Genomic DNA, 24,781 nt, shown 5'->3' with positions numbered 1-24,781 from the left:
GTTAATGCTGCAATTTCAAAGCCAGAAGTCAAATAAAATTAAAAAAAATAAATAAAAAGATGCTGCTGTTGTAGGAGCAACTTCAGCTTGCACTGCCTTCTGCCTTGTTGTTGATCAGCTTGTTTCAAAATATGCAGGCAGTGGTACAATTCTGACTTCTTTATTGTTTCATTTTATAACAAAGTTCAAATGAAGAAAGAATTTTAAACCATTTTGATATATGTTGATATAGTGTGTGCTCAGTGGAATGGTTTCTAACAGAAACCAAACTCAGCATTCATGATAGTAAAATTTGCAGTACAGGCTCTGAATCTGAAACAAATGTTTCATTATTCTCCAGTTTTCTTATGCCAGCCTTCATATCTCTGGAGCTCTGGTCCTAAGAAGCAGCTGGACAACCCTTCCCAACTCACCTGCAATACATGCAAAGTGTGATCTTCAATTTTATGAAGGAGTTTTCTGGGGCTTTGATATATTCTTTTAATTAATGTAAAAGGTCAGTAGATTACAGGCATTGAGTGTAGACAACATATAAAAGTAGCTTTAATATATCAAAGCCGATGGAAGAAGGTAGCTGAGTTGTCTGTACGTTTGCCCCAGCAGCACAGTTTAAAATAAGCCTGCCTGTTTTATAGGTAATGCAAAGCACCTGTGGGTCAAGAAACCCTCAGCTGAACTGTACAGTAAAAGCTGATGAATAAAAGACATATATAGCTCTGATTAACATTTCTTCTCCTTTCGTGACAAAATGAAGCCTCAGCAGGCAGAGCTGGCCTTTCTGTTTGTAGCCCAAGGGTGAACAGTTACGTATTGCTTTTGTTACGTTAACACTAACAGGAAAGACACAATTATCTTGTGTACCTGTACTGAAGCATTTAATAACATGCATCAGCTAATACAAAAATACACTTCTGTTCTGGATCAGAGAAGATTTTGTTTGGATCTCAGTATCAACACTTAGGATAGCATTTCTCAGCAGTTAGTACATAACTGAGATAAATATCATGTAAAATGAGTTAGTTTGTTGAAGGCTGAGACATATGAGCACATTCAGTTGTTTATGTTGTAACTTTTCTGGAGCAACATCACCATAAATGAGCATATCGTATATCTTTTGTCCATCTTTCCTGAGGTCTCCTTACTGATGGGAGAGCAGACGTAACAAACTGAGAACAGACAGGAAACTTCAGCAGCTTGCTGCCATGATAAATATACTGACTGGGTGACTGTCTGAGAGTACTGAAAGCTAAGAACTTACACAAGTCTTGGAAAGACTTGGAAAAGACAGTATTTGTGTTACTATAGCTTTCTGTGCCGTAACTTTGATAGTTCTACTGGAAACACCTGCAATATGTCTGGATTTTTAACTAAGGTCTTTCATGCTTTGGCAGAAAGATATGCCTTGCAGCCATAAAGCTAGCAGTTTATTTTCTAGGCTACATGGCACTATGGGTGTGCGATGGAGCTGGAATCCTGTCAGACAGATGAAAGACGAAAGCAGTGCAGCTGAGGTGTAACTCCAGGAAGGACAGGCTAAGGGTCAGGCTGGAGGAGAGTAAAGTCTGCAGGCATCCCAAGGCAGGATGCAGAGAATCTTCTATTTCAGAGCACTGGAAGACATCAAAGAAAGACAGAGAGCAGAATGTGGGCTCTCAGATGGTTCCAGCGAGTGCAGTGAGGTTTGCATAGGTGAGGAGAGGCAGCAACTTGCCATATTTGTTAGTGACTCCCCATCTTCAATACCAGAAATAAAGCACGCACCTTCAGCTCATAAAGCTAAATGCCACCTGGCTGTCTCATGCATTTCTGATTAGTTATGTTTCAAATGAAGATCAGGCAGTTTTGAGAGGATAGCCACTCTCATCTGGCAAAAGCAAAGGAAGAAATCCATTTTCAAATTCATATTATTCAATGATTATAATTACTCGTACTGCAGATTGCTTGTCACAGCATCTCTGCTGATGGAAAAGCCTAAGTGGTATAGTGATACTCTTCCAGACACAAAGATCTAGAAGTTCTCCAGAAAATTTCTTATGTGTCTAAAGAATGCTAGCCAAAAATATATTCAATTATTTCCATAGGTACTCAAGACTATAATCTATCAAAAATAGGCAGATAGGAGTATTAGAAACTGTGCACTTACAATTTGTAGTCCTATGCCTAGCGTTGTTCTTTTTCTCAGGGAAACCATCGAGAAGAGTCTGTGATAAGTATCCTTCATTTTGTTTCTTGGCCAGCCTCTTTATTTATTTTTTCTGTTTTCCCTTCAACTATACTTCTTTCTGGAAAATACTCACAGACAAATGTTTTGAACACTTCTAATTAATGTTAGCTGACATGGCCATCTCTAGAGCCTACACAGACCTGGTGTACATGTTTCAAAAGACACACATATCACTCCCACTCTGTAATTCAAAAAGCTGTTTAAGTTCTGCAGTGCTTTACTGACAGCCTGGCTTTGTGTCTTATTCTTTAATCATGTTTTGTTTAAAGGCTGATTTTATTTCCTATGTTTTGCTTTTCTCATTTCATTAGCCAAAATAGCCATTCAGCTCATTTTATTTCCTTTCTCAGTTAACGGAACAGAAATGTTTTCAAACATATATGTTCCTATTTGTGAAATATACAGTGTTTATTGTCTTCCATGCTGTGAACAGTTCTCACAGCTTTGTCTGCTGCTTAGTCCACATTTGTGTTACTGGTACAATTTGTCTCAACATCATTTGGAGGATCAAGGCAAACATTTTTGGCTGGGGGTCATTTGGAAACACATTATCTGAGCTGGCGGTTTTTCCATCAAAGATCAGAATAAGTCAAAGGACGACTCACTTGCATGCATACTGCTCATGTGAGTAAAGGATTTTAAAATGTTTCTTTCTCTTTTGTAAGTCAAACCTCTGTAACAAAACAAAAGGAACTGGGGATTGGATCCTTGTGCTGAACTTAGTGGTTCCACCACCCTCAACCTGTAGCTGTAATTACGATTCAATTAACTTTATTAAACTCATGAGCAGTTTGAGAAAAAGATTTTTCCAGACTAATAGGTTGGATGAAAACAAAAAGAATGATAAAAGGAAGGGTTTTAAATGAGGCTGAATATATTCACAATAGCAATTATTACTATCAACAACAGCTTGGTAAAAAGTACGGTACCTATTTTGTGAAAGACTTTATTATTAAACAAAGCTGTGATTTTGTGCTTCAGCATCCAACAGTGCTTGAATGCATTAACAGCTTGTACCGAGTGCAGACCATTTAGTTCCAGATCTTTGGAATTGTTATAGAAAATTGGCAAATGAAGTAAATCTAAAACACTTTTATGGCCACTGAGCCTTCTTATGAGTAGATGCATGTCAACATCCAGAAAGTTTCTCTTGATGGAGGTCCTCCCTAAGCATTTCAGCCTTCTGGAAGAGGGTCGGCTCCTTTGGAAAAGGAGCAAGCATTTCAACAAATATACCCCCTATTTCTTCTTGCTGCATGGAAGGCCAGACCTGGCATAGGGAATTACAATTCTTTGCTAAATGGGGTTGCCAGTACCAAAGGCAGTATGTGATAGGTAGAAAATCCTTATCACCAGAGTCCTGCACATATTGCAGCTATCACTAAAATGTCTCCAAAAGCCACAGGTTGCTGCAGACAGCCTTCTAGCAAATGCTTTTGTTAAAAGCTCAGGATATGTATGGATCCCTTTTAACAGAAAATCCCAAAGCACAGAGAATCCCATCCTTTTCTTCTCAGTCTGCTCATTTTTATTCTTTGCTTATTTCACTTTTCAAGGAAATGCATTACATTTGATAGAGATAAAATATTGTTTAAATATATTTTACAATAAGCTGAATAATTTCATTTTATTCTTTTACTTAAAAACCCTGCCACCTGGGACATAATTATTATTGTTTACAAAATCTAAGTAACTCAGTGCAGTATGAACTAATTAGATCCCTCTTTTGTTTAAACCCTGCACTGAAGCTAAGAGAAATTTTGGCTCCATATTCAAGCCTCTAAATCAGGATCTACTTTAGCCAATCTTGCTATATATATGGGATTTCGCTAGCAATGAAAAAATCTGCGTCTTCTAGTCATGAAAAAATGCACATGTTGCTGTTCTGCTTTTTGTTTTGTTAAAAAAATAAAATAAAATTGAACACCAAAGTATGAAGATATAAAATGGATAATCCTTTCATTGCTTCTGTCACATGATAGGGTGAGATATCAAGATTTGTTTGATTATGGCCATGAAAAATAACATTTCACTAATCCTGTGCATTAATTGTGATTAAATCACACAACAAAACAGTGATGAATACAAATGTGCTTGAGGGCCACTCCACACACAAGCTTTTCCACTCAGAGATTCAACAGAGATGCAGGCTGGTGGGTTTATGCAGTGAACTTCTGGGCCCTGCTCAAACACCACAGTGAGGTCATTTTTTCCTCCCTTATTTCAGACTGAATTTAATCACAGATCGGCAGCAAAATAACAGAAATTTAAAAAATAATTTAAAAGAAAGAAAAAAAACAACTTCAAAAGAGAAAGAGGTATCTGTATATCATGGGAGATGGATCCGTGAACCCATTTGTGGCCTGAGACGACCCAGCTTTTAGGACATCTTCCATGGCTTATCTCTAGTCCAAAGCTTTTAGGAAAGAAGGAGATTTGGAAAGGTTTTTATAACCAGAATTACAAGCTGACCCCAGGGATTTTTCTTTCCTAGAACTGGTGAACATGGGCTTAGCTGACTGCATCAGTGAGCATAGTGTGAATGCTAAAAATGTAATAAATAATGTGTAATAAAGTAATCTACTTCCCCTGATAATTTGTACCAATATAAACGGATAATTATACAAGAAAAAAACAATAGCTGGCATATTTATAGGAAATTTTGCTTATGCTGCTTCTAACTCTCTGTTGCATGCGACAGTTATTGCACCCTGGGGATTACAAATTGAAAAAAAATGTTACAAAATCTTGCTTCCTCCAAGGTGCACATAGATGTTGACTTTGGCCAGCACGAGAAATGGAGCATGGACCCCAAGTTGTGCCAGATGCCTACCCCGGTCACCACAGAAATGGTGTGGGTTTATTCATCATTTAAATGGGCACCTGAAATTTCTGGCTTTCAGCAGTGCACATTTAATTTCTTTGTGCTTGTGGATCTGCTTTCACCTGTAATACGTGTGCATCATTTTCTACTTGAAGCAATGCTTTTAAAGTCCATTTTAGCCTCGTGTGCCATCCCTCCCTCTTCTGAGTTCCTATGGGATGAGTTGATAATAACACTGATCCTGAGTTCATTCTATATGCTACTTTTCAGTTATGATCATAGGGTACTGATTTGCTGTTGGCAATGTTTAACAACAGTTTCAAGTCCTGTTCCAGAGCCTCTTCAGTAAAGCAATGTTACATTTGAGCTCAACATCATGCAAGACAAAGCTATTCCTTGAAAATGTAATCCATTCATGTGGATGATGTTTTGCTCAGAGACTTGGATAGGACAGTGCACTTCTGCATGATCCTTGGCTCTTTCATGAAAACTCTTTTCATATCAGGTGTCCAAGAAGATGACCATGGACCAATCCATAGTTGCTTCATTATATGACTGAATTTATCTTGGACCTGGGTATTCCTTTCCCCAAGATGAGATATTCACCTGGAAGACCTGTTTCGTCATCCTGAGCTTCTTTGTTTAACTTAGCTGACAGAACCTCCTGCAGGTAGGTATAAAAGCATCCAGCAAACAGTTCTATGCCAGGAGCAATGGCCAAGTTATCCATTGGACACAAAGATAGGAGCTATGGACAGATGGCAGACAAATGCTTGGGATGGGAGTCTTTTCCTCTAATTTCCATTAATTTCCACTAATCAGAGGCGGTGCCAGTTGCTGATAGGTTTTGGATCTTCTGTTTGGTAACATACTGCTTTCTGCCCCATTGCTCTGACACTATTTACTCTCAGCAGTGCTAGAGGTGAAACCTCCAAGGCTGCATACAGGAATATGATCACTCACCACAGGAACATCCACCCCAACTGCAGATGGTTGCTTCACCAACTGCATTTTGCTGTTCAGTTGTCTAATAGATAGAACATATTGCTTCTCTCTGCCGTAAATCTGTAGTGGTGCTATCTGCATCATGCTGCAATTGGTAATATTGTAATCAGTGAGGTACCTAACTGTTTCTAGAGCATTTGAGTTCATTTAGTTAAATCATTCACAGTTTCCTCTCTAAAGTTTCAGTGCAATTTTAATTCCTGCAAACATCCTCCAGTTGCTTCTGAACATGAATTTAATTAAGATATAATTCTTTGCTAATGAGAGTGAGTCAATCAGATAAATAAGCTAATAGTGCCAGGGCTACTCCTCGTTTACAGCTCAATGCTATAAATTCTGTGGACTGTGCACATATTAAGGAATTAACAGTTTCAGTGCGTGAGCTCTGGCTTATATGAGAACTGTTTTTGCTCTATGAAGTTCTGACAGAAATGGGAACATCTGAGCAGTCATTTGCTCTTCCACCACAGTAAAACGTTGTTTCACAGAGCTCCCTAGCAGTAGATAATTGTGTTCTCCAACCTGCAATTTCCTCCCATTATTAATAGATCTTAGAGATCTTCTCCCTCTGCCCTGTCATCTGTGTTAACGTGAGCCTTCGGTCTTATTTTTTGTGGACAATTTTATTTATCTTTGTGAAATAATTAATTATTCTTGGACAATCAGAGCAGCTCATCAGATGAGGCTCTTTGGCCTTCACATGCATGTGCTTTCCAAGCCTTTCTGGCTAAACCAAGCACTTCTTGCTTTGCACTGATGTGAGCTTCTGACAGCATGATAGCCCTCTGCACAGGAAAAGGAACATTTGATCTGTTTTATTGTGACTGTTTTCATTTACTTGTCTTCATTTTGGCAGGCTTTATAGGAAACAGCAAGTTGGCAAAAAATAAATAACTCTGCCTAATAAGTTGTGATGCATTTATATTTTGAATAAGAAAATAAATAATACTAAAATACATTAATTCTATAAGATTACATGGCAAATCATATAGATACACAGAGACTAATTTCCCCATGTTCATATGTAAAGAGAATAAATATTGGCAGCCAAGGCACAGTCAACCAAAACCATGCAACAGGATATAAACAGGCAATGCAGACACTTGTTCTAGTTTGGTTTGGTTTGGTTTGGTTTTTTTGGATACAAGACCATGCACGTGGTTTAGTACCTTCACAAGCTATATATGTAGCACAGATGCTTCCAATTCATGAGGACATTTTAGTCATGCAAACAAAGGAAAAAAATACTTTTCAGTCTGGACTGCAAATTACCCCCAAGAGGCACAACCACTTAAGCCCCAGCAGTCTGGAAGCTCTCTGTTTTGACTGGTAGAGATGTGTCAGTACAGTAAAAGGCAAGGTGGTTGTTTCTCAGAGCTATGGATTAGGTCAATACAGGCCCAACAAAGGCAACCCATAGGAGGTTATGTACAGTGGCTGCTGTAGGGATACTGAAGATACACGCTGAGGTGCCAGTAATCAGATTGCTTTTCATGGGGGTAAGTCCTAATGTAAGTAAATGAGTGATGAGAGGAAAGCATAGGAGGGGGTCTTTAGCCTTGCTATTTAAAAGAAAATAACATTTTAGAAAAAATAATGAAAAAGGTGGAGAGTAAAAAAGTGAGCAATAGGGAAAAGGAGGCTTTTGTTATATTCTGCCAAGACACTTTATTTTTATCACACTAATTCAGATTCATGCTTGAAAAAGTAAAAAGAAAAAAGAAAAATAACTACTGAATTAACTACTATTTTATTTGCAAAATAAAAGATACTTAATATACATTTCGTGTCTGCTGCCCACCTTCCAAAAATATGTTTTTCTGTATATTGACCAGGCTATCAAAGGACCATCATGTAGAATTATATATCCACAAGGAATCTTTGTATGAACCTTTCAGAGAGAATTACCTTGGTTATTTACATAAAAACATCTAGATAATACATAAATTACTTCACCTTCTAAATTAAGAAAAAAAAATTTTGAAGGCATATGTTGAGAATTAATTCTTACTGAATTAAATTAATTCACAATATATGCCTTCAAAATGGCTCATGGCTAAAGCGTAGTTCCCAGCACTCCTTAAAAGCAAAGTCAGGGAGCACTTATTTTTAGCTGAATTAATTACTAGCTGTGAACATTCCCTGAATGATGTGGCACAGACTTTCTGGTACAAAGGTTTGGGAATTATACATAGAACAACTGTACATTCAAATATTCGTTTCCATTATCACAGAAAGTAAGAATGATGCTTTTTTTTTTTTTTTTTTTACCCCTCGTTCTTAATTTATTTCCTCATTCTAAAATTTCTTATGAAGGATCAAGTTATCCTTGCTTTTTGAAACATATTTTCCAAGAACTGCTGTAGTCAAGAGCTGCAAGGTCTGGGACTGTCATTCTCTTGTCTCACACATACTTACAGATAAAATTAAACTGGCCAAAAGAAGGAAAGAAAAGAATGAGTACACACTTCTTACTTATGTATGCTTAGTTGCTTCCCTCTCTGCAAAAAGGGAAATATGAGAACATTGCTCCACATATCTCTATTGAACTAAGGCAACCAGTCACAGATTAGTATAATAAAGTAGATTTTCTCAGGGGAAAACTATCAGGTAAATAACAAATGAAAATACAAAAAGAAATGTAGGAAATGCAAATGGTGAATACAGAAATGGTGACAGCACCATTTAGCTATGTTACACCTGCATAACAATATTTAAAACACTGGTGCAGAATCTTTAATTGCTTGACATTCCAATTACTCATTCACTCATAACTTCATGACAGTGCTTTTTTTTTTCTGTTTGGTTGTTGGTGATTTTTGTTTGTTTTTGTTATTTTTGCTATGTATATATTGAACTGTAGGTGTCTTGACATAAATCAGTGAACCAGAACTAGAAAAGTTCTATTCTGCTTATTTAAATAACAAGACTTCAAATGCATTATTCATTCCTAGGCACTCTCCTCATTGGAAGAAGCATATGAGAAAAGAAGGCATTATATCTACCAATTTAAAAAGAAATATTTTATTTGAAGGACTTTCTGGAATTGCCTGAATGGTAGAATAGTGAATGTTTTCAATAATAAACTGCTTTCAGCTTTAGCCCATGAGACAGAAATGACAAATTTGGTCACATCATTGATTAAATTCTTTAAGCACACACTGCACATCTCATACAACGTGATCAGTGTTGTATTTAGATAGCCAGCAAAACAACACAACACTGAAAACTAGAATTATGGCGGGTCCTTGCCTGCTACTTCAACATGTGCATTTACCTTAAGGATCATTTTATGTATAGCCCAACACCAAGAAACATATCTCACAGAAGACTTGCAAGCTCCCATATTTTTGCCTATGCCTGCTCTGCTGAAGTGGAAATATGATTCTCAAGAATCATTCCTTTAACCTTTTAACAATAAAAATGGTGACTTGCAATGCTTAAGAGAAAAATAACAGTCATACCTGCATATTTCTCAGTCTTATTCTATGGAGAACTTGAATTTAACAATTAATACTGTTTAATCAATTTGAACCCTAGACAATTAGACCTATACTTTATAGCTAAAATATGCTGTTCAGTTGTTAAGCCTATCCTCTACTAACAACAGGAAATGAGTTGAAGATGGCCACAGGGCAAGAAAGCTGACCTGTGTCCCTCCATCTGCTTCAGGGGAGATCTGCGTGGAGTGCACTCAGCTGACTGGGCAGCCATGATGTGCTTCTGCAACTTCCAGTGAAAAGAGATCATTTTTTTATGTTCTGCAGCTGCTTTTGCAACATCCACTCTTACCTCCTTCTCTGGGAACTGCTGAATCATGGCCTGAACCTCTCATTGATCACTTGAAGCCATCAATGAGTCAGCCCAGGGAGCACAAGTGAGGACAATTCACTTGTGCTGCTGGAAGTGGTGGAGCTTGGCTGCACCTCTCCTAGACCCCATTTAAAAGCTGACTACCAGTGCAGAAGGATCTTTGTCTGGAGATCCCTCCTTCATTTTTTCAGTAAGCCTAGGACAAGAGTGAACCCTCTATTCTTTGTGATGTAATAGCCTGTTTAGTCAAACTCTCTTGTATGTTTCTTATTTACAACACCTGTATATTCACACTTCCTAGAGTTTGGAGTATCTCAAAAACCTAAGCAACTCACCTGTCTCCTCCCCAGTGTTAAAACATTGCTTAAACTACCAAGATAGATGAGCATAGAGCACTACTGTGGAGTCTCGACTAACCCAAGCTAAAGAGGTGGAGTGCTATTAGAAAATCCTGGCACATCTTGAGTGAGGCAGATCCTAATAAGGGAACAGAAGTGTCATTCTTCTTCCTTACAGTTTTAAAGAGTGAGCAGGGCTGACACTTCCTGGAAACTAAAAATCCCAACAGACATTTTCAATTCCAACTCATCTTTATCTTATTAAATAACTAAGGCAATCCAACTATATCAGCATGAGAAAAGCTCAGTACATGCAAAATAACTTATTGTTCTGCAAGCAGGACCTTGTTGTGGAATTAGCAGTATCTTTCTTTCCAACAGCTTACAGAGGACATGAGCTTTGACATTCTTTGTCACAAAGGTTTGTCCCAGTTCTAGAGGTTGTTTGAGAAGAAAACTGTTTCTTTGAGGAAAGAAAGGAAAAAGTGGATTGTAGCTAATGTGTATTTTCTTTTTTCAGAACTACTGAAAGTATTACACAACCACCGGTCTTTCTCTGGGGGCTGTGCTACCCAGGCACTGCTGTATGTAAGTTGTGTTCTCTGCAGTGGATACACTAACTTGTATTTCTTTTGTAGAAATATTACACGTTTTTCACCCAGGTAGGCTAGGTGTGCTCTGCCTGTTAAATAGGAAGGTGAGGCAATGGTGTGCAGAGGAGTGCAGTAAAAGGCCAGCAAGGTTTCTTGTAAAAACAGGGCTTCAATCTCACCTCAACCAAGAGGAATACTGAATAGCATTTCTACATGCACCAAGCATAAAGATGTTCATGCAACACAGACCCAGGCAGTTCCTTAAATGCCAAGCACATTGGCACTGAGATGGTTTTGAGAGGCCTGCATAAGCTTAGGACACAGCTCCAGCTAAAATGCAGCCACTGAAGTGCAGGAAGATGAAATACAGCTTATCCTTAGACAGCCAAAAGCAGAGATCAGGCATAGCACTGCAAGTTCAGCCATGCACCTCTGAGCAAAGCTGGGAGGCTCAGAGCACACTGCTGTTGGATCGAGTAGCCATGAGCCTCATGCTGTGCTTCAGGTGGGCCATGTGCTTTGGCCAGGCTGTGTAACTCCTGTGCAGAGGCTTGCTGCCATTGAAAGTTAGTGTTGAGTCAGGGATGCTTTTATCTTGAGCTGCCCCCTGCCAAGAACAAAAATGCACCAGATTTCTTCACTCACATTAACTTGTTCTGTGTCACATTCTTTTTCCTTCCAAAGGTTATGTTGACATCTTACTGATTTGTTGCATTTGCTTTCTGTTACTGTTAATGTCTGCTCTTCTTCACACAGGGAGAGCCCATTGCTTTCCTTCATTGAGACATTTACTGTAGAAGGCTGAGATCACTTTCCCAAGCAGCATTAGATGGAAAGCAATGGCTGTATGCTTGGAACCCAATTCATTCCTTGCTTTTAGCTAAGGACAAGTTTAAATGATCTAATGATAAATAGATTGATTCATAGCTCTTTAGCCTCTTTCTGATAATTTATACACTATTTACCAGCATGGTCAGGAGACTTCTGCTACAGAGCATTTATTGTGTGCACAGACATTCATTACTTTTGATGTCTTCTTTTCAAGACCTGTATTTTTTTCAGATAGGAAGATAGCAATGCATTGGAATGGCTGATTAGGTATGATAAATTGTAGCAAATTATCTGCAGGATTTTTATCATCACAATTCTCCATTTTTAGAACATTGTTTCTTTAAGAGCTGAGAGCAGATTGCACAGTGTACCGTTTTAGTTCTACGTCCGAATCATCTTCAGTCCTGCCCTCCCCTCTCCCAAGCCACGACTGTAATGAATAGCACAATTTATACATTTACTGAGCAAGGAGAGATTTTCCTCCTGCTGCTGTCTGCCAGCCACTGATAATTCCACTGAAGCCTGCCATTCAAAATAAGAACTGTCTTCTCCTTTTTGGTTGCAAATGTGAGGCTCAGGAGAGGAAACCTAATCATTCAGTTACACTTACTGCCTATAGAGGAGCTACAGAGCAAGGAAGAGTCTTTCTGACTCGCAGTGTCGTTCTCTGATGCTATTATGTCTACTGCTATTTTTAGGACAACAGTTATCATTACTGTACAGGGTTGAGTAATCAAAAGTGCCTAGATTTGTATAAGTAATGTAAATGTACAAAAGCACATAAAGAAAAGTACAAACTAATACAAACTAGTGTGCATTGTTAAATCAAAAATTGCACGTCATGTTGCAGTTCCCTTATTTGTTACTGTGTCTTCCTAAGGAGATAAATTTGGGGAACACGATGCTCTTTTATTTAAAATTGAATTGTTTTTTTCTTACCAAACATAGAAGGCACTATTTCAACCTACAATGCAATATTGATGTCAGCATGAATGTTTATATACTGGAAATGATCTGTTTTTTAAAGTGGAAACAATTATAGCAGTAATTGAGGTTTCCTCATAGGATTTTATGATTCAGAACAACAATTCATGCCACGTAAATAAAATTGCTTTCAGCCCAAAAGCACATGTATCAGTTTTGTGGAATAATGATCCCAAAATGGCAAATGGAAATAAAGATTTACAATAAGAATTAATTTAAGATTTAATTATCCTTTTTAGTAAGGAGAAGTTGCATAATTTTTAAAAAGTAGATATAATACAAAAAAGAGAATATAGATTTTAGTAGATGCATTATGCCAGAGCAATAATACTTATATAAATACTTCATCTCAGCTAGAAAGAATCCGGTAGTGTTTGTGGAAAAGTATTTGTTCTGTGCAAATTAAATTGGATATGCAAAGCTACAGCAGTGCTTGCTGCATCAATCTTACTCGTCGCACACTGAAGTCACTCAGCCATATACGTGTCTGAACCAGCGTTCAGGCATGCTGGATCACTGGCAGACTGTCAAGGCACAGAGCCTGACATGGAATTTCTCAATGACTGCACCCACTGGCAAGCTGCACCTAGCAAGTGAGGCTCCTTCTTGTCATCTTCTCCGGTAGGGTCACATGAGGCCAGAAGAAGCTGGCTTGAAACAGGCTCTTTCCTCACTTCCGTGCAAAGAGCAGAGGAGAGGAGAAGCTCTGATGTCTTGCATGCGGAGGAGAAACCAGCTCTTCTTCCAAAGGGATCTTGTGGCTTTGGAAAAGTGTCTTGTTTACAGCCTTTCCTCAGCTCCCTCTCACCAGCTGATATCACTCCTGCCAATAAGCATCTGTTCTTTACCACATCTCTTACTGACTCAGGAAAAGCTGAGTAGCAATGGCTGATACCTTTATGGTGTGATCCTATCCCTTCATACATGTGCAGCGTTCCTTCAGGCTCATGGCCCATCTGTTGGACACATTGTCTCTTGCTGTTGACACAAGATTCGCTGTCTACACACAAAGTCAGGAATGAATAATAGGATAATTCTGGCTTGCAAACTGTTACAAGTGTGTCAAGCCCATATTTTGTGCTAGTGTTTCAGAAGGGATGTTGAGTCTTGTTGGAAAGTCTCCAAGGACCCAGCCATCTCTCATAACGTGAAAGAAGTTATAATTGCTAATTACTGAGCAATTACCTATTCTTATTCCACTTTGATTCTTTATCTCTGAGCAATCACTCTCTACATCTTATTTTGTTTGTAACCAGTAAACTAAGAATGCTTTGCAACTTTCTTGCAGACTGAACAGATCACCATATTTTTGGCAAGCCAAGCCACTTGATCTCCATTAGTATTCTGTAAGATAGTCCAGTACTACTGTTATTGTTGTGATACTTTTATGATTTTTTTTAACAATAAATTCTAGAACTACAGACATGGTGGTAATTTCACAGTGGTGAGGTGTCATAGCCGGCCACAGAAAGAGTTTCTCCTGATATTCTGTATCTCCTTTTATGCCTCTATTCCTGTAACTTTATTACCATGAGCCTTCCTGAGTCATATTTTTCCTAATGTAATTCCTAAATCATAGGAGTGTCTTGCCAATCTTGTTGATCCTTCATTATGTAAGTGGGAAATATTCTTTTGGAAATTATGTGCTGCAAAGCTTTGAATGAATTACCTTCTGTTTCTGTTAATTCTGGTAACCAGTGTACAGAATGCTGGTGTCAAAGAGGGAGAGTGTGTTGGTGAGAATTAATTTAAATATTAATACTAATAAATAATACTAAAGATAAAGATAAATACTAAAGACAGCCCTAGGAGGTAGGAGCCCTGCAGGATGTTCAGCAGGATGAGGTATAATGCATAACCACTTGGATTTTCAGGATGATCCTCCCAGGCACTAAACAAGTCTGTTGTCTGTGAAATGGAAAGCATAAGGGCCATCACCTTTTAAAACAATTTCTTAACAGAAATCTGAAAAAATACTAATTTTGTATGTCACTTTGTTCCTGTGGCCATTGCTCTTGATGTTTCTTTTTAATCAGAGGAGTTGACTCCTGCTTATTCACTTCAGATGCGATAAATGTATGCAACACATTCTTAAAAATTATCTCCAGAACTGATATGATGCTTTTTGAAGCCAAAATAATTCCTATTCAGTTTTTTAGTGCAAACACAGGCCCTTATGCCTCATGCGTACAACCACTTTGAGTGAAATATAAAGTGAATAATTTACAGTATTTTACTTTGAAGAGAACCCAAATTTAAACTAACAACAACAAAAAAGGCATTTTTGAATATTTGTTTTGAGTATGCTCCATTGAATAGGGTCACTGCCTTTGGGAAAAGGAGCGTGTTTCTGAACGTGATGTCATATCCCTGGATTACCAAAGCAGCATACCTGGGTGAGCAGTGTGTGCTGGATGGGAGGTGTAATATCTGCAGATAGATCTAAGCCCATGCGGCAGCATCTCCAGCTCCAGTGCTCCAGATGTTTTTCATACAGGAAGTCTCTAATTCAGACTTTGCCTCCTCTCCTCTTGCTGCCCTCACATGGCCTCATTGTGCTTTTTGCTCCTTCTGAAACAATTATCTGCAATTGAATGGCAGCCAGCTCTTTTACAGCCTGTGTTTTTCAAAAAAGTAGCCATTCATTCCGGAGATCACATTTAGCAGAGCATTCAAACTGAGCAGGCTCCAGGTAGAAAGTGTTTTTGTTGTTGTTACTAAGTATGACAGTCCGATATGCAAATCCTGTTCCTTCTTCAATGTTTCTCATATATCCCACACTCAGATACAAACCACATACGTGTGTACTTATGTCTTTGTTCATTCTGAAAGCTTTCATGAGACTGGGGGCTGCACAAAAGAGGTATTTGATGAAGTTTTTCCTGAAGGATTTCCACTGTTGAACAGAAGTCAAGGCAAACATTGAAAGATGCTGTGCTGCACTTCGATTGTGTTATACCTTGTGAAGCCCCATTGAACAAACCAGTTCCCCTGAGGTAAGATGTTACATTCTTGTCATGAAGTGGGAAGATGTCGGAATGACATGGATTGCTTGACTAGTTGAATAGCAGACCTGAAATAACATGTTGCAGAGAACATATGTATTCCTCATGTTTCCAGAATTAGAAGTTAGTTTTGTACTTTTTTCCAGTGCCAAAACTCACAGGAAAGCTTGTGTAATTTGCTGGAATTCAGTGGGATAAAGGAACCCTCTAAAATATTTTGTTTAGATTTTGTGCTATTCAGAATCCACAGCCAGTTATGGGCTGGTTTCTTTTTTTGCAGTTATCTAATGTGCCCGTTGTGCGGCTTACCTGCAACATGCCTCCTGCAAAGCTGTGTTATTAAACAGCCCATGCACCCCACGTTTATCCCCAATTTCTTGTGTCAGAAAAAAGTCAGAACAGTTCTATCAGGTAATTACTCCCACAGAGATTTCAGAACACCACTAAGAGAAGAAGTACGTGAAACACTGGTCGTAAACTCACTAAGTAAATCCCTAATATGTGGGCCCCCTTGAAATGCTGTTGTCTCTGCTAGTAAACACAAGCATGCCTGGGAACACTCCCAGCACTAGGATGTGAGTGTCTGTGCTAGTAAACAGAGCTTCACCTGGCACAAGTTCAACCTTCTCCAAAAAGTACTGTACCCAGGCTATTTCTGGCATGTTTTGGAGCTCTGGCAGTTAAACTGTTGGAGTGGATGCTTCCTGTGGGCAGACCCCTGGAAACTCTTGTTTTGGAAGCTACCAGCAGTTGTCTAGCATAGATGTCGGCCACCTCAGGCCACTTGGCCTCAAGGCCCCAACACATTCCCAGGCACAATCAGTACTCTTGAGCAGATGTAGCCAGAAGACCACTACAAGAACAAGAAGAAAATTATCTTTCCTGAGAGCTTGTGTTTCATGGAAGGATATTTTGAAAAAAATATGTTCTCTCAGATAAAGAAAATCTTTTCTTCGTGATTTTTACAGCAAAAAGTATCACACTGGCCTAAAGAAATTATACATCTTTAACTTTGTTACAACAGACCATTTTTTGAGAGTAGATTTTTCAACTGAAATACGAGAGTTGCTCTGAAAGTAATGCCTCCTATTTTATTCTGTTGGCCCATGGCATCAGAGGTGGATGTTGGTGGTATGGCAGTACAGAATGAACCTTCCCTGTCAATATTACATTACCATTTGTTGCTGTGTGACAGATGGCAGCAGAGAGGCAGTCTAACGGTGTCTGACATAGAAGGACATATGTAACAAAGGTGTGCACTGAATTCTTGTATTCGGAAAGAATTTCAATTATTGATATTCATCAACAGTTGCTGAATCTTTATGGAGATCAAACAGTGGGTGTGAGCACAGTGAGGCAGTGAGTGGGGCATTTCAGCAATGACAACAACAACAGTGGTTCACCTCCACTGGAGCAAATTTTTACGAGCAAGGCATGCAGGCTCTTCTCCATCGCTGGCAAAAATGCACAGCCAGTGGTGGTGACTGTTGAAAAAGAGTGTTTTGTAGCTGAGAATTTGCTCTATCTAGTAGTGTTTTTGTGCTCTTTGTTACTGTTGTGTTTTTATGTAAAAAAACAGGAGACATTACTTCAGTTTCCCACACACCTGCTGAGCTCAGTTTTGTTGTTGCAGATCAGTAATAAGAGAACTACATTTATCCTAAAGTTTCAAGGCTGCATATTTAAGAAAAAGAAACTCATTCCTCTGGCTGCATATTTGATATAAAGGAGTGGTTTATGGAATCCTGTAAAGAATGAAATCCTTGTTCTGATGAGGTTGCTGGTAGGATACTGGAGGTTGATTATGTTATTAGAAATCTGATGGCCGATAGTTGTGGTCTTATTGCTTATTTGATACTTATTAGGTGGGGTTTTTTTGTTGTTTGTTTGTTTTGTTATTATCTGCTTGATTTTTTTTTATTACTTACTGTTAATTTATTATACTGTCATCGATTTAAAATCTCCCCTTTCCCCCAACAAAAACACACTCTATTGTCTATTTAGTTTGTAAATACATTTCTATGATCTCTCTTTAAAAAAAAAAAAATAGTAGTATACATAAAGTGTTTCTGAGGTTTTTACTAACGTAGTGATAATTTATAACAGGGAATCAGTTAGAAGTCTTCCAGTATTTTGAAAAGGAGCAATGTTATGTATTTGTTCTTGGGATGGAATTTGGCCTGACATAACTGTTATCTCTTAAAACTGGAACCTGAACTTCACGGTACATAGCTTGCTCCAGTGCAGTAGAGCTGTGGTCTTTCCTCTGTCTATGCATCACAACAATTACTGTGAACTGACTATTGCATAAGAGAAACTATTGCTTGGAGTCTAGCTGAACAGTCAACTTGTACACATTGTCCTCTTCCATTAAGTTTTGTTTTCAGTAGAAAGGAGAAACTGTGTTAGCTATACTTTATGATGGCATTATTTCAAATCAGATTTGTTTATTAGGAGCAGCTCATATATTTATTGCCTAATGCAAGTTAAAATTTAACCTTCTTAAGTGGAAACTACAAACTGAAAAGCAGCACTGTATGAGATAATGTTGCTGGGCTATATTAAGTCCAGAGACATCATGCACCTGGCATCTGATACTTGAGTGACTGACTTTGGATGCTGATCTCAGCAATATTCAAGAAACTGTTCAGAGAGATCAAACAATTGTAACACCACACTTTGGATGATTACTACCTTTTCATGCAGGCAGTAGCCAGCAGGATATATGCGTTTAGTAGTAATAATTATATTCTGTGCTTCTGTTTTAATGAAACACTTCACTAATTTTACCCTGAATTTTTATTCGTATAAACAACAAGGAAGCTGTATTTATATTAAAAAGAATAAAAAATAAATCTATATGTAGTGGCACTAGCCACTTATTCAAGTGAGAAACCACCTGAAGTGAGAAAGCTTCCACCAAATCACCAAGCACGAGGAACTGCCCTGCCAGCTGGTACTTCTGACTGCTTGTAAGCCCACACTCCAAAAGCTCAAAGCAAATCCTTTACATTTCCTAGTAAATGAAACCACAACTGGACAGTCTCTGTCCTACATTTAGAGCTGGCATCTTGCTGCTATAAGGGAAATGAATCAGATAAATGCAAATCTCTGTGTAGGTTGTTCATGATTTTGAGTCTGAAGGACAGATTCTTTAAAACAAGTAATTCTTGAGTCAATTTATGAAGCTGCATTAATGAAGTGCCAAGAATGAAGATGCTGAGCATGCAATGAATGCAGGTGAGACTTTGCTCAGGTTTTGGACTCAGATGACCGATGATAAACTAAGATTTTTGTAGAAATAACCTAGAGATAGACAATTATAGGTCTGGTTCTAGCTCAGGGCCTGCAGAATACCAGTGAAAGAAAGTTCCAGGCCAGGGCAAGAGATTGCAGCAGGACCACTGTTTCAACTGATAGGGCTTTATAAAATAAATTTACCCTGCTGGCTGTGGCAGCAGTTGCTGGCCTGTGATTAAGGTTAATATTAGTGTTAAGGTTAAGTTTAACGAGTATGAGGGCCAACAAACAGCAGCTCCATATGAAACTGCTTGCCTAGTTTTGACAGGGTCAAAATGTTGGACGTAAACTCAGGTCCATTGCCCAGAGAGGATGCACAGTTAAGTTCAAATTCATGTTTTAGCTGGCAGTGTTTAAGGAGCTTGAACTACATACAATTGAAATATGTTTCACCCTCACAGAAAAAGATCTTGTGTCAACAGAAACACCCTAATTAGGTTCTTGTAGTTGCCAAGAATTTCAGATTAGAGGAAAATCAGTTTATTACTGGGTTGAAATTGGGGTTCAGGTTTGTTGAGGACTGTAGAACTGACTCCACAGAGTAGAACAACTTTCCACTTGGATAGATCAGGATGGGTCCTCTTTGGAACCCTAGGTCCAATCTCTCCAGCTCATGTTTAATGAGATGATTAAAGCTGAGGACAGCAAAGACCTGACCAGTAGTGCTAAAGCGCTGGGTACAAGCCAGTGTTGGAGCTGGGTCTCAGGCAGGGGACCTGACCTATGGAGACATATATATTTATACAGTACAACAACCAGGATTCAGGAGGAGAGAACTGGGAACTGAGTTTCAAATTACAATCATTTTTGTTGTAGCAAATGAGTTTTAATGGATGTGGGCTGACACACAGCAAAGGCTGAAGATACTGGGCTAGGCATGGATGAAACAATGTTCCAAATGGAGACTTAGTCATAGCTTCTTGGATTTTCTCCCTGGTCATCTCAGGCTGTCCATAGATCTCAAGCCCAAGAGAGGACTGGAGTTAGTGCTGGCACACAGCCCGTAATGGCTTATGATTCAGCACTCTGCACTAGCCAGCCAGGACACAGGACTGAATGCAGGAGGATGTTTCTGTGATTCATGCTGGTCTTGGATGTCTAGGGCCTCTGTAGCAAGGGTTTAACCACAGTAAAAGGGCCGGTGAACCAATGTTGGCAGAAACCCTATGGAGTATGAAGGCTTAGGACTGGCGCTGAGGGTGCTGAGCATACTTGCCTGAGTCTGGGCTAGCAAAATTTTCCAGATTATGCACATAATTTCAGTGAATACAGAAGAAAGCCCCTAGCCTTTTGACTAGAAATATTGATGGGTTTTGATATCTGATTCTTCCCCTTACAAAGCAGAATTTTATTTTTTATCTAAATATAACTAGATCAGTTTCAGAATTATGTGAAAATTGTCTGTGGTATAAAATAATTATTTATGATTTTTAGTATTGCTGTCATCAGAGTTAAGTTACACCATGGATTATAGAAGTGCATGCTTTCTATTAAAATAGTGCATTAGCAGTAGATTTACACTGTGCAGTGTTAACCTTGGACAAAAGCAAAATCCCCTCTGTTGGCACTGCATTCTGTGTGGATGTGTTAGTTACTGGGTTGGATGGGTAGTAGAGTAATCTCTTGCTTCCACATGAGAAGAACTGCTGGCTCAGGAAGCAATTTTGAGATCAAGTTTGAATATATAACCTCTTCCTATTTCTTGAACAGAAAGAATAACATAATAAAAAGCAGTATCAGAAGAGTTCTCACCATAAGTCTTCTCAAAATAAACAGACACATCTTCTTTAATTAGTTAAATTTGCACCAACAAACAGACCATGAGTTCCCACAAGAACTTGCCCATGGCAGTCTTCCATGGTCTAAAAATCATCCTAAAAGAGATCTAAAAAATGCCCAGTTACACTAAACAACAGATCTGCAGCAGTGAACTCTGCTCTTTGTCCTGCAGTCTGAATTCCTTCGAGGAAGAACAACATGGTATGCCCAAACTGTCATTATCAAAACATCCAGGAAAGCAGGAGCAGACAAGGCTGGGATCTGTCCCTTCCTCATCCGCACAGGAGCTGTCATGCTGTCATGAGATGGATCGCATGAAGATCATTTGTTTCATGCCAGCTCTTTCCTGAAGTGTTCAAAATAACTCCATCAAAACTAGGTATGGATCAAGCCTTGCAAATCCACTACATTAAAGAGATTCGGTTTGCTATCTGCCTTAGCATTCAGAATCTTTTCTGAAATGGATGGGATGAGACTAAAAAGGTTTGTCTAGCTGCTAGAAAACACAGCACATATTTGCTGTAAATTCAGTAACTAGCACGCTATTTAGAACTAGGTTTCTAAATAAAAGCTCCTCTAGAAAAGCTTTCAGATGATACAGCATAAGTCTGGTAAATAGAAAGCTTTCTTGTAGGTATGAATTTTACGTCTCTGAGTGACTTCACAAAGCCTACTACTCCTACAACACAGTGATTGAATGCATTTCTGATAGATCAAGGCTGTACAGTTTTGGGTTCACAAATACTTCCAAGCATGTCACCATTCCCTAAAGGTAAGGTTACTGAGTCTTTTTATTTTATCTACGTATCTGACACTAAAATAAGATTATTGCACACTTATTTTCAATAACAGCAAAAGATTTTCTACGAAGACTCACAGTTCAAAAGCATTTGGGAATGTTTTTGAGTAAGTAGCATTGTAATATGGGGCCTCTTTCCCATTCACTTCCAGACAGTTCCAGCACTGGCACAGGGGCAGATCTTGTAAATTCTAGAAGGCTAAAATTAATATTAAGTAGCCAACGTTAATTCATGAAACAGAGCGTGAAATCCAAAATATTGCAGTTTGCCTGTGAATGCTCACACGTTTCTTATTTCCTATTCCCAGTGTGACATTTATGATGGTGTTCACCCTTATATATCCTTAAATGTTTGTGGAACGTTGAGTAATTCTGGCTTATTATTTCAGAAAAAAGTAATTGAGTAAACTCAATTGAGTTTCACTTCTAATATGAAATTTTTAACACTGAGGGTGCCAGAAGACCCTTAAGATTCTGTAGCCTGAATGTTTAAAAAAAATGTAAAGGATAGGGGAAAAATAAAAAGCACTTTAGAATGTATTTAATATTGTTGTATTCTGTTTCATCTAGGTTGAAATCCTTTGTCCTTTTGATGACACTATTGTAAAAGTGAAACCTGTGAGAGTGAAACACAGAACTAAATGACAAGACTTTTAGACATATATGAATAATACACCTATTGGCACCAATGGGATTGTTGACATTAATTAGCAGTGTGGCTGATAATTAAATGCAATGTTGCAAAAGTTTGTTTACGTGATCATTACAAAATAGGTCCTATGACAGTCTCATTTACCCAAATCAAACTGGTTGGAATTTTCTGTATTCCATTCTGAGGCAAACTCCGGTTCGGACGATGCTAAAATATTCTCATCTTCCTTAAGATATTTTTTTTTTCCTTGCCTCACTTCCAACTATGGACCATCCCTGTACGCAGAGCTCCCCCTTTGTACAGAAATACTGTAGCATTTTGGCATGCCTTTATTTTTCAAATTATGTGTTAAGATGATGGCATGGGTATTAGTAATGAATTCAGATTTTCCACAGCTGCACACAAAGCTGATATTTTCTGTACGATTTAGAGGAATTAGATTGGCAAAATCCAGTAAATGTCAGCAACTGTTGGGCACCCAACTGCCTCAGCTGCTTTGAAAATCCTAAAAGGAGAATGATTTTGTTTTGACTAGGTGAATTTAGTTGTCTAAGATGTTTAGAAATCAATTGAAACACCTATTCTGGATGGATCTAAATAATACAAAGTATACAGCAGTTTAGTCTTGAAATAGTCTACATCTTCTCTTTTTCACAGCTCCTTCTTTCGTAAATTAACTACCCAAAGAGCTAGCAACTGAAGTCAGTGGAAAATAAAGCTGCTGAGCAACTCTGTAAACAAACCCTCACAGCTCAGTGAGATATTCAAAGAAATATGGCCAAACAGTGCTTTCTTGTTTGTGTAGTGTCTAGATGCTGGGTCATCGATAGAGACTCTAAATACAGCTCTGGTACAGCTTGGAAGGAAGCCAGGACTTTCTTACCTGTACCTGTATACAGCAGAAGTAACTGTAAAATAGGAGTTTTAAAAGCAAGGCATTGACAGCCGTTGGTGCTGATAACTTTCAACGCAGAACTACAGCAAAACATGACTGTGCACACTAGTTTTCAATAGTTTATTCACTATACCTATTGTGTGCCATTGGAAATATTTGTGTCAGTTTGTGTGTTCTGTTTCAGAAGTGTTACTTCCATAGTTTCAGTGTAGAGGATCTCCATAGATCGCCTTTTAAAAAAGTTTTCCAACTGAAGTTCTAAAGCACTGTTTTTGTGCTTAATTGAAATTTTAAAATTACATTACTGGAAGTGGCTTTTTAATTTTTACTGCTTTTGAGAATGTAAATTACACTGTCTGTGTGCTTTATCCATTCTCACTAAGAAGTCATCTCGTGTTCCACTTACAAGCAGTGAATTTAAAACCACAACTTCTAAGCGTGGCTTCAGTCATCTTTAATAACTTCTAACAATACTTGACTTCAGACACTAGATTTAGCAGAGTTACACTGGTTTTAATTGGCAGAATTAAAAATCCACCTCCTCCCTAATTATCAGATGGTGCACCTTTGAATAAGCATGGCCACTGTATCTATGTGGGGAAAACTCTTATCATTTACCTGCTTTCACGTGTTCTTGACTGACCTGTTTATATTTCCGTTCATCTAAAGATTCACAAAACACAAAGGAAAACCCATGAAAGCCATTGGTCCTGTGCCATGCTAGGGATTTCAAAATCTGAAGAACAGGAAAAAAAAATCTGATAGTAAAATGGATAATATATGTCCTTCCTCACTTCTCTGTTCCCAATTCTGTAAGATGCCAGACCATTTGGAGAGAACAGTTTCAGGGCTGAGATGAGAAGCAGCGTGGGTGAGAGACTGACAAGACGCCAGCTTCTCCCACTGTATCTTGGCTTTAGTGGTAAACTAGTTGGCTGCAAAGCCAACTCATGCACATCAGAGACAGTACATTTATTTAGGCTCAGGTCCATAACTTACAGTGTTATGTTGTTTTCTATGTATTCAGGAAAACCTGATGATTTAACTTAGACTTAATGTCTTTACTAGTGTGACCTCTCAACATCTGCAATGATTCAGCCACTCTATGGTTATGATAACAAAGCCATTACAATAATTCAATAATTTTATATTCTAGTTGATTGTTTAAATTGCTAAAGCTGTGCAGTGCAACTTTGAAATAGATAAATATTTACTATTAAATTAAAAAAACAGTAAGGAATTAGATATAACTGTTATTTCCCTTAAGAATTGTAGGTCTAACACTGAAGTTTTTATAGTCATATAAGTTCTGGTGTCTATAGATTCCCTTAAAAAGAAAACGGATTTTATTTAGGGTGTAAGGCAGGAAGGCACGAGCCATTTTTCAATACTATGCCTGAAGCCATTTCATGGGTATGAGGAACTTGCTCAACTCTAAAAATAGGCATGTATTGAACAAAATAAAATAAACAAACAAACAACAAAGGTGTTATTAGACCTGCCTACCCCATAGGTCCATTAGAAATAATATTTTCTGCTGTTGAGCTATTCCCACCTATTACAGTTTTTACATCTCGCTCTTTTTTCCAGAAAGCTGGTTCTCATAAATTGTGTAATGAGAGTATGACTCAAAACAAGGATAAGTGATACTCTCCAAAGAATTCATTTGAGGCTTCAACTAGATTACTGTTGTTTGAGGATATATAGAACACTATTTTTAACATACTCTGAAAAAATAG

General features: G+C 38.2%; 1 protein-coding gene across 9 annotated transcripts in view; it reads left to right on the top strand.

Annotated features, from left to right (window-relative positions):
• Positions 1-24,781, top strand: part of GULP1 (GULP PTB domain containing engulfment adaptor 1) — a 277,838-nt gene that overhangs the window by 162,612 nt on the left and 90,445 nt on the right. For 7 of the 9 annotated variants that reach the window (XR_008204949.1, XM_052676483.1, XM_052676484.1 and 4 more), the window contains one exon: positions 5,554-5,718. Coding sequence is in view for 8 of the 9 variants with exons in the window: in XM_052676483.1 (XP_052532443.1) it covers positions 5,554-5,607 (54 nt within the window). In the remaining variant the exon portion in view is untranslated. Of the gene's footprint in view, positions 1-5,553; positions 5,719-24,781 lie in introns of those variants that run through there. The other 2 variants (XM_052676491.1, XM_052676490.1) reach the window with 2 other exon arrangements.

This window comes from Tympanuchus pallidicinctus, unplaced genomic scaffold (assembly GCF_026119805.1).
Source record: "Tympanuchus pallidicinctus isolate F22 unplaced genomic scaffold, pur_lepc_1.0 scaffold15, whole genome shotgun sequence".
In the NCBI taxonomy this organism is placed as follows: Eukaryota; Metazoa; Chordata; class Aves; order Galliformes; family Phasianidae; genus Tympanuchus; species Tympanuchus pallidicinctus.
The sequence above is the reverse complement of the archived record's forward strand: the minus strand, read 5'-3'. Positions and strand labels throughout refer to the sequence as shown.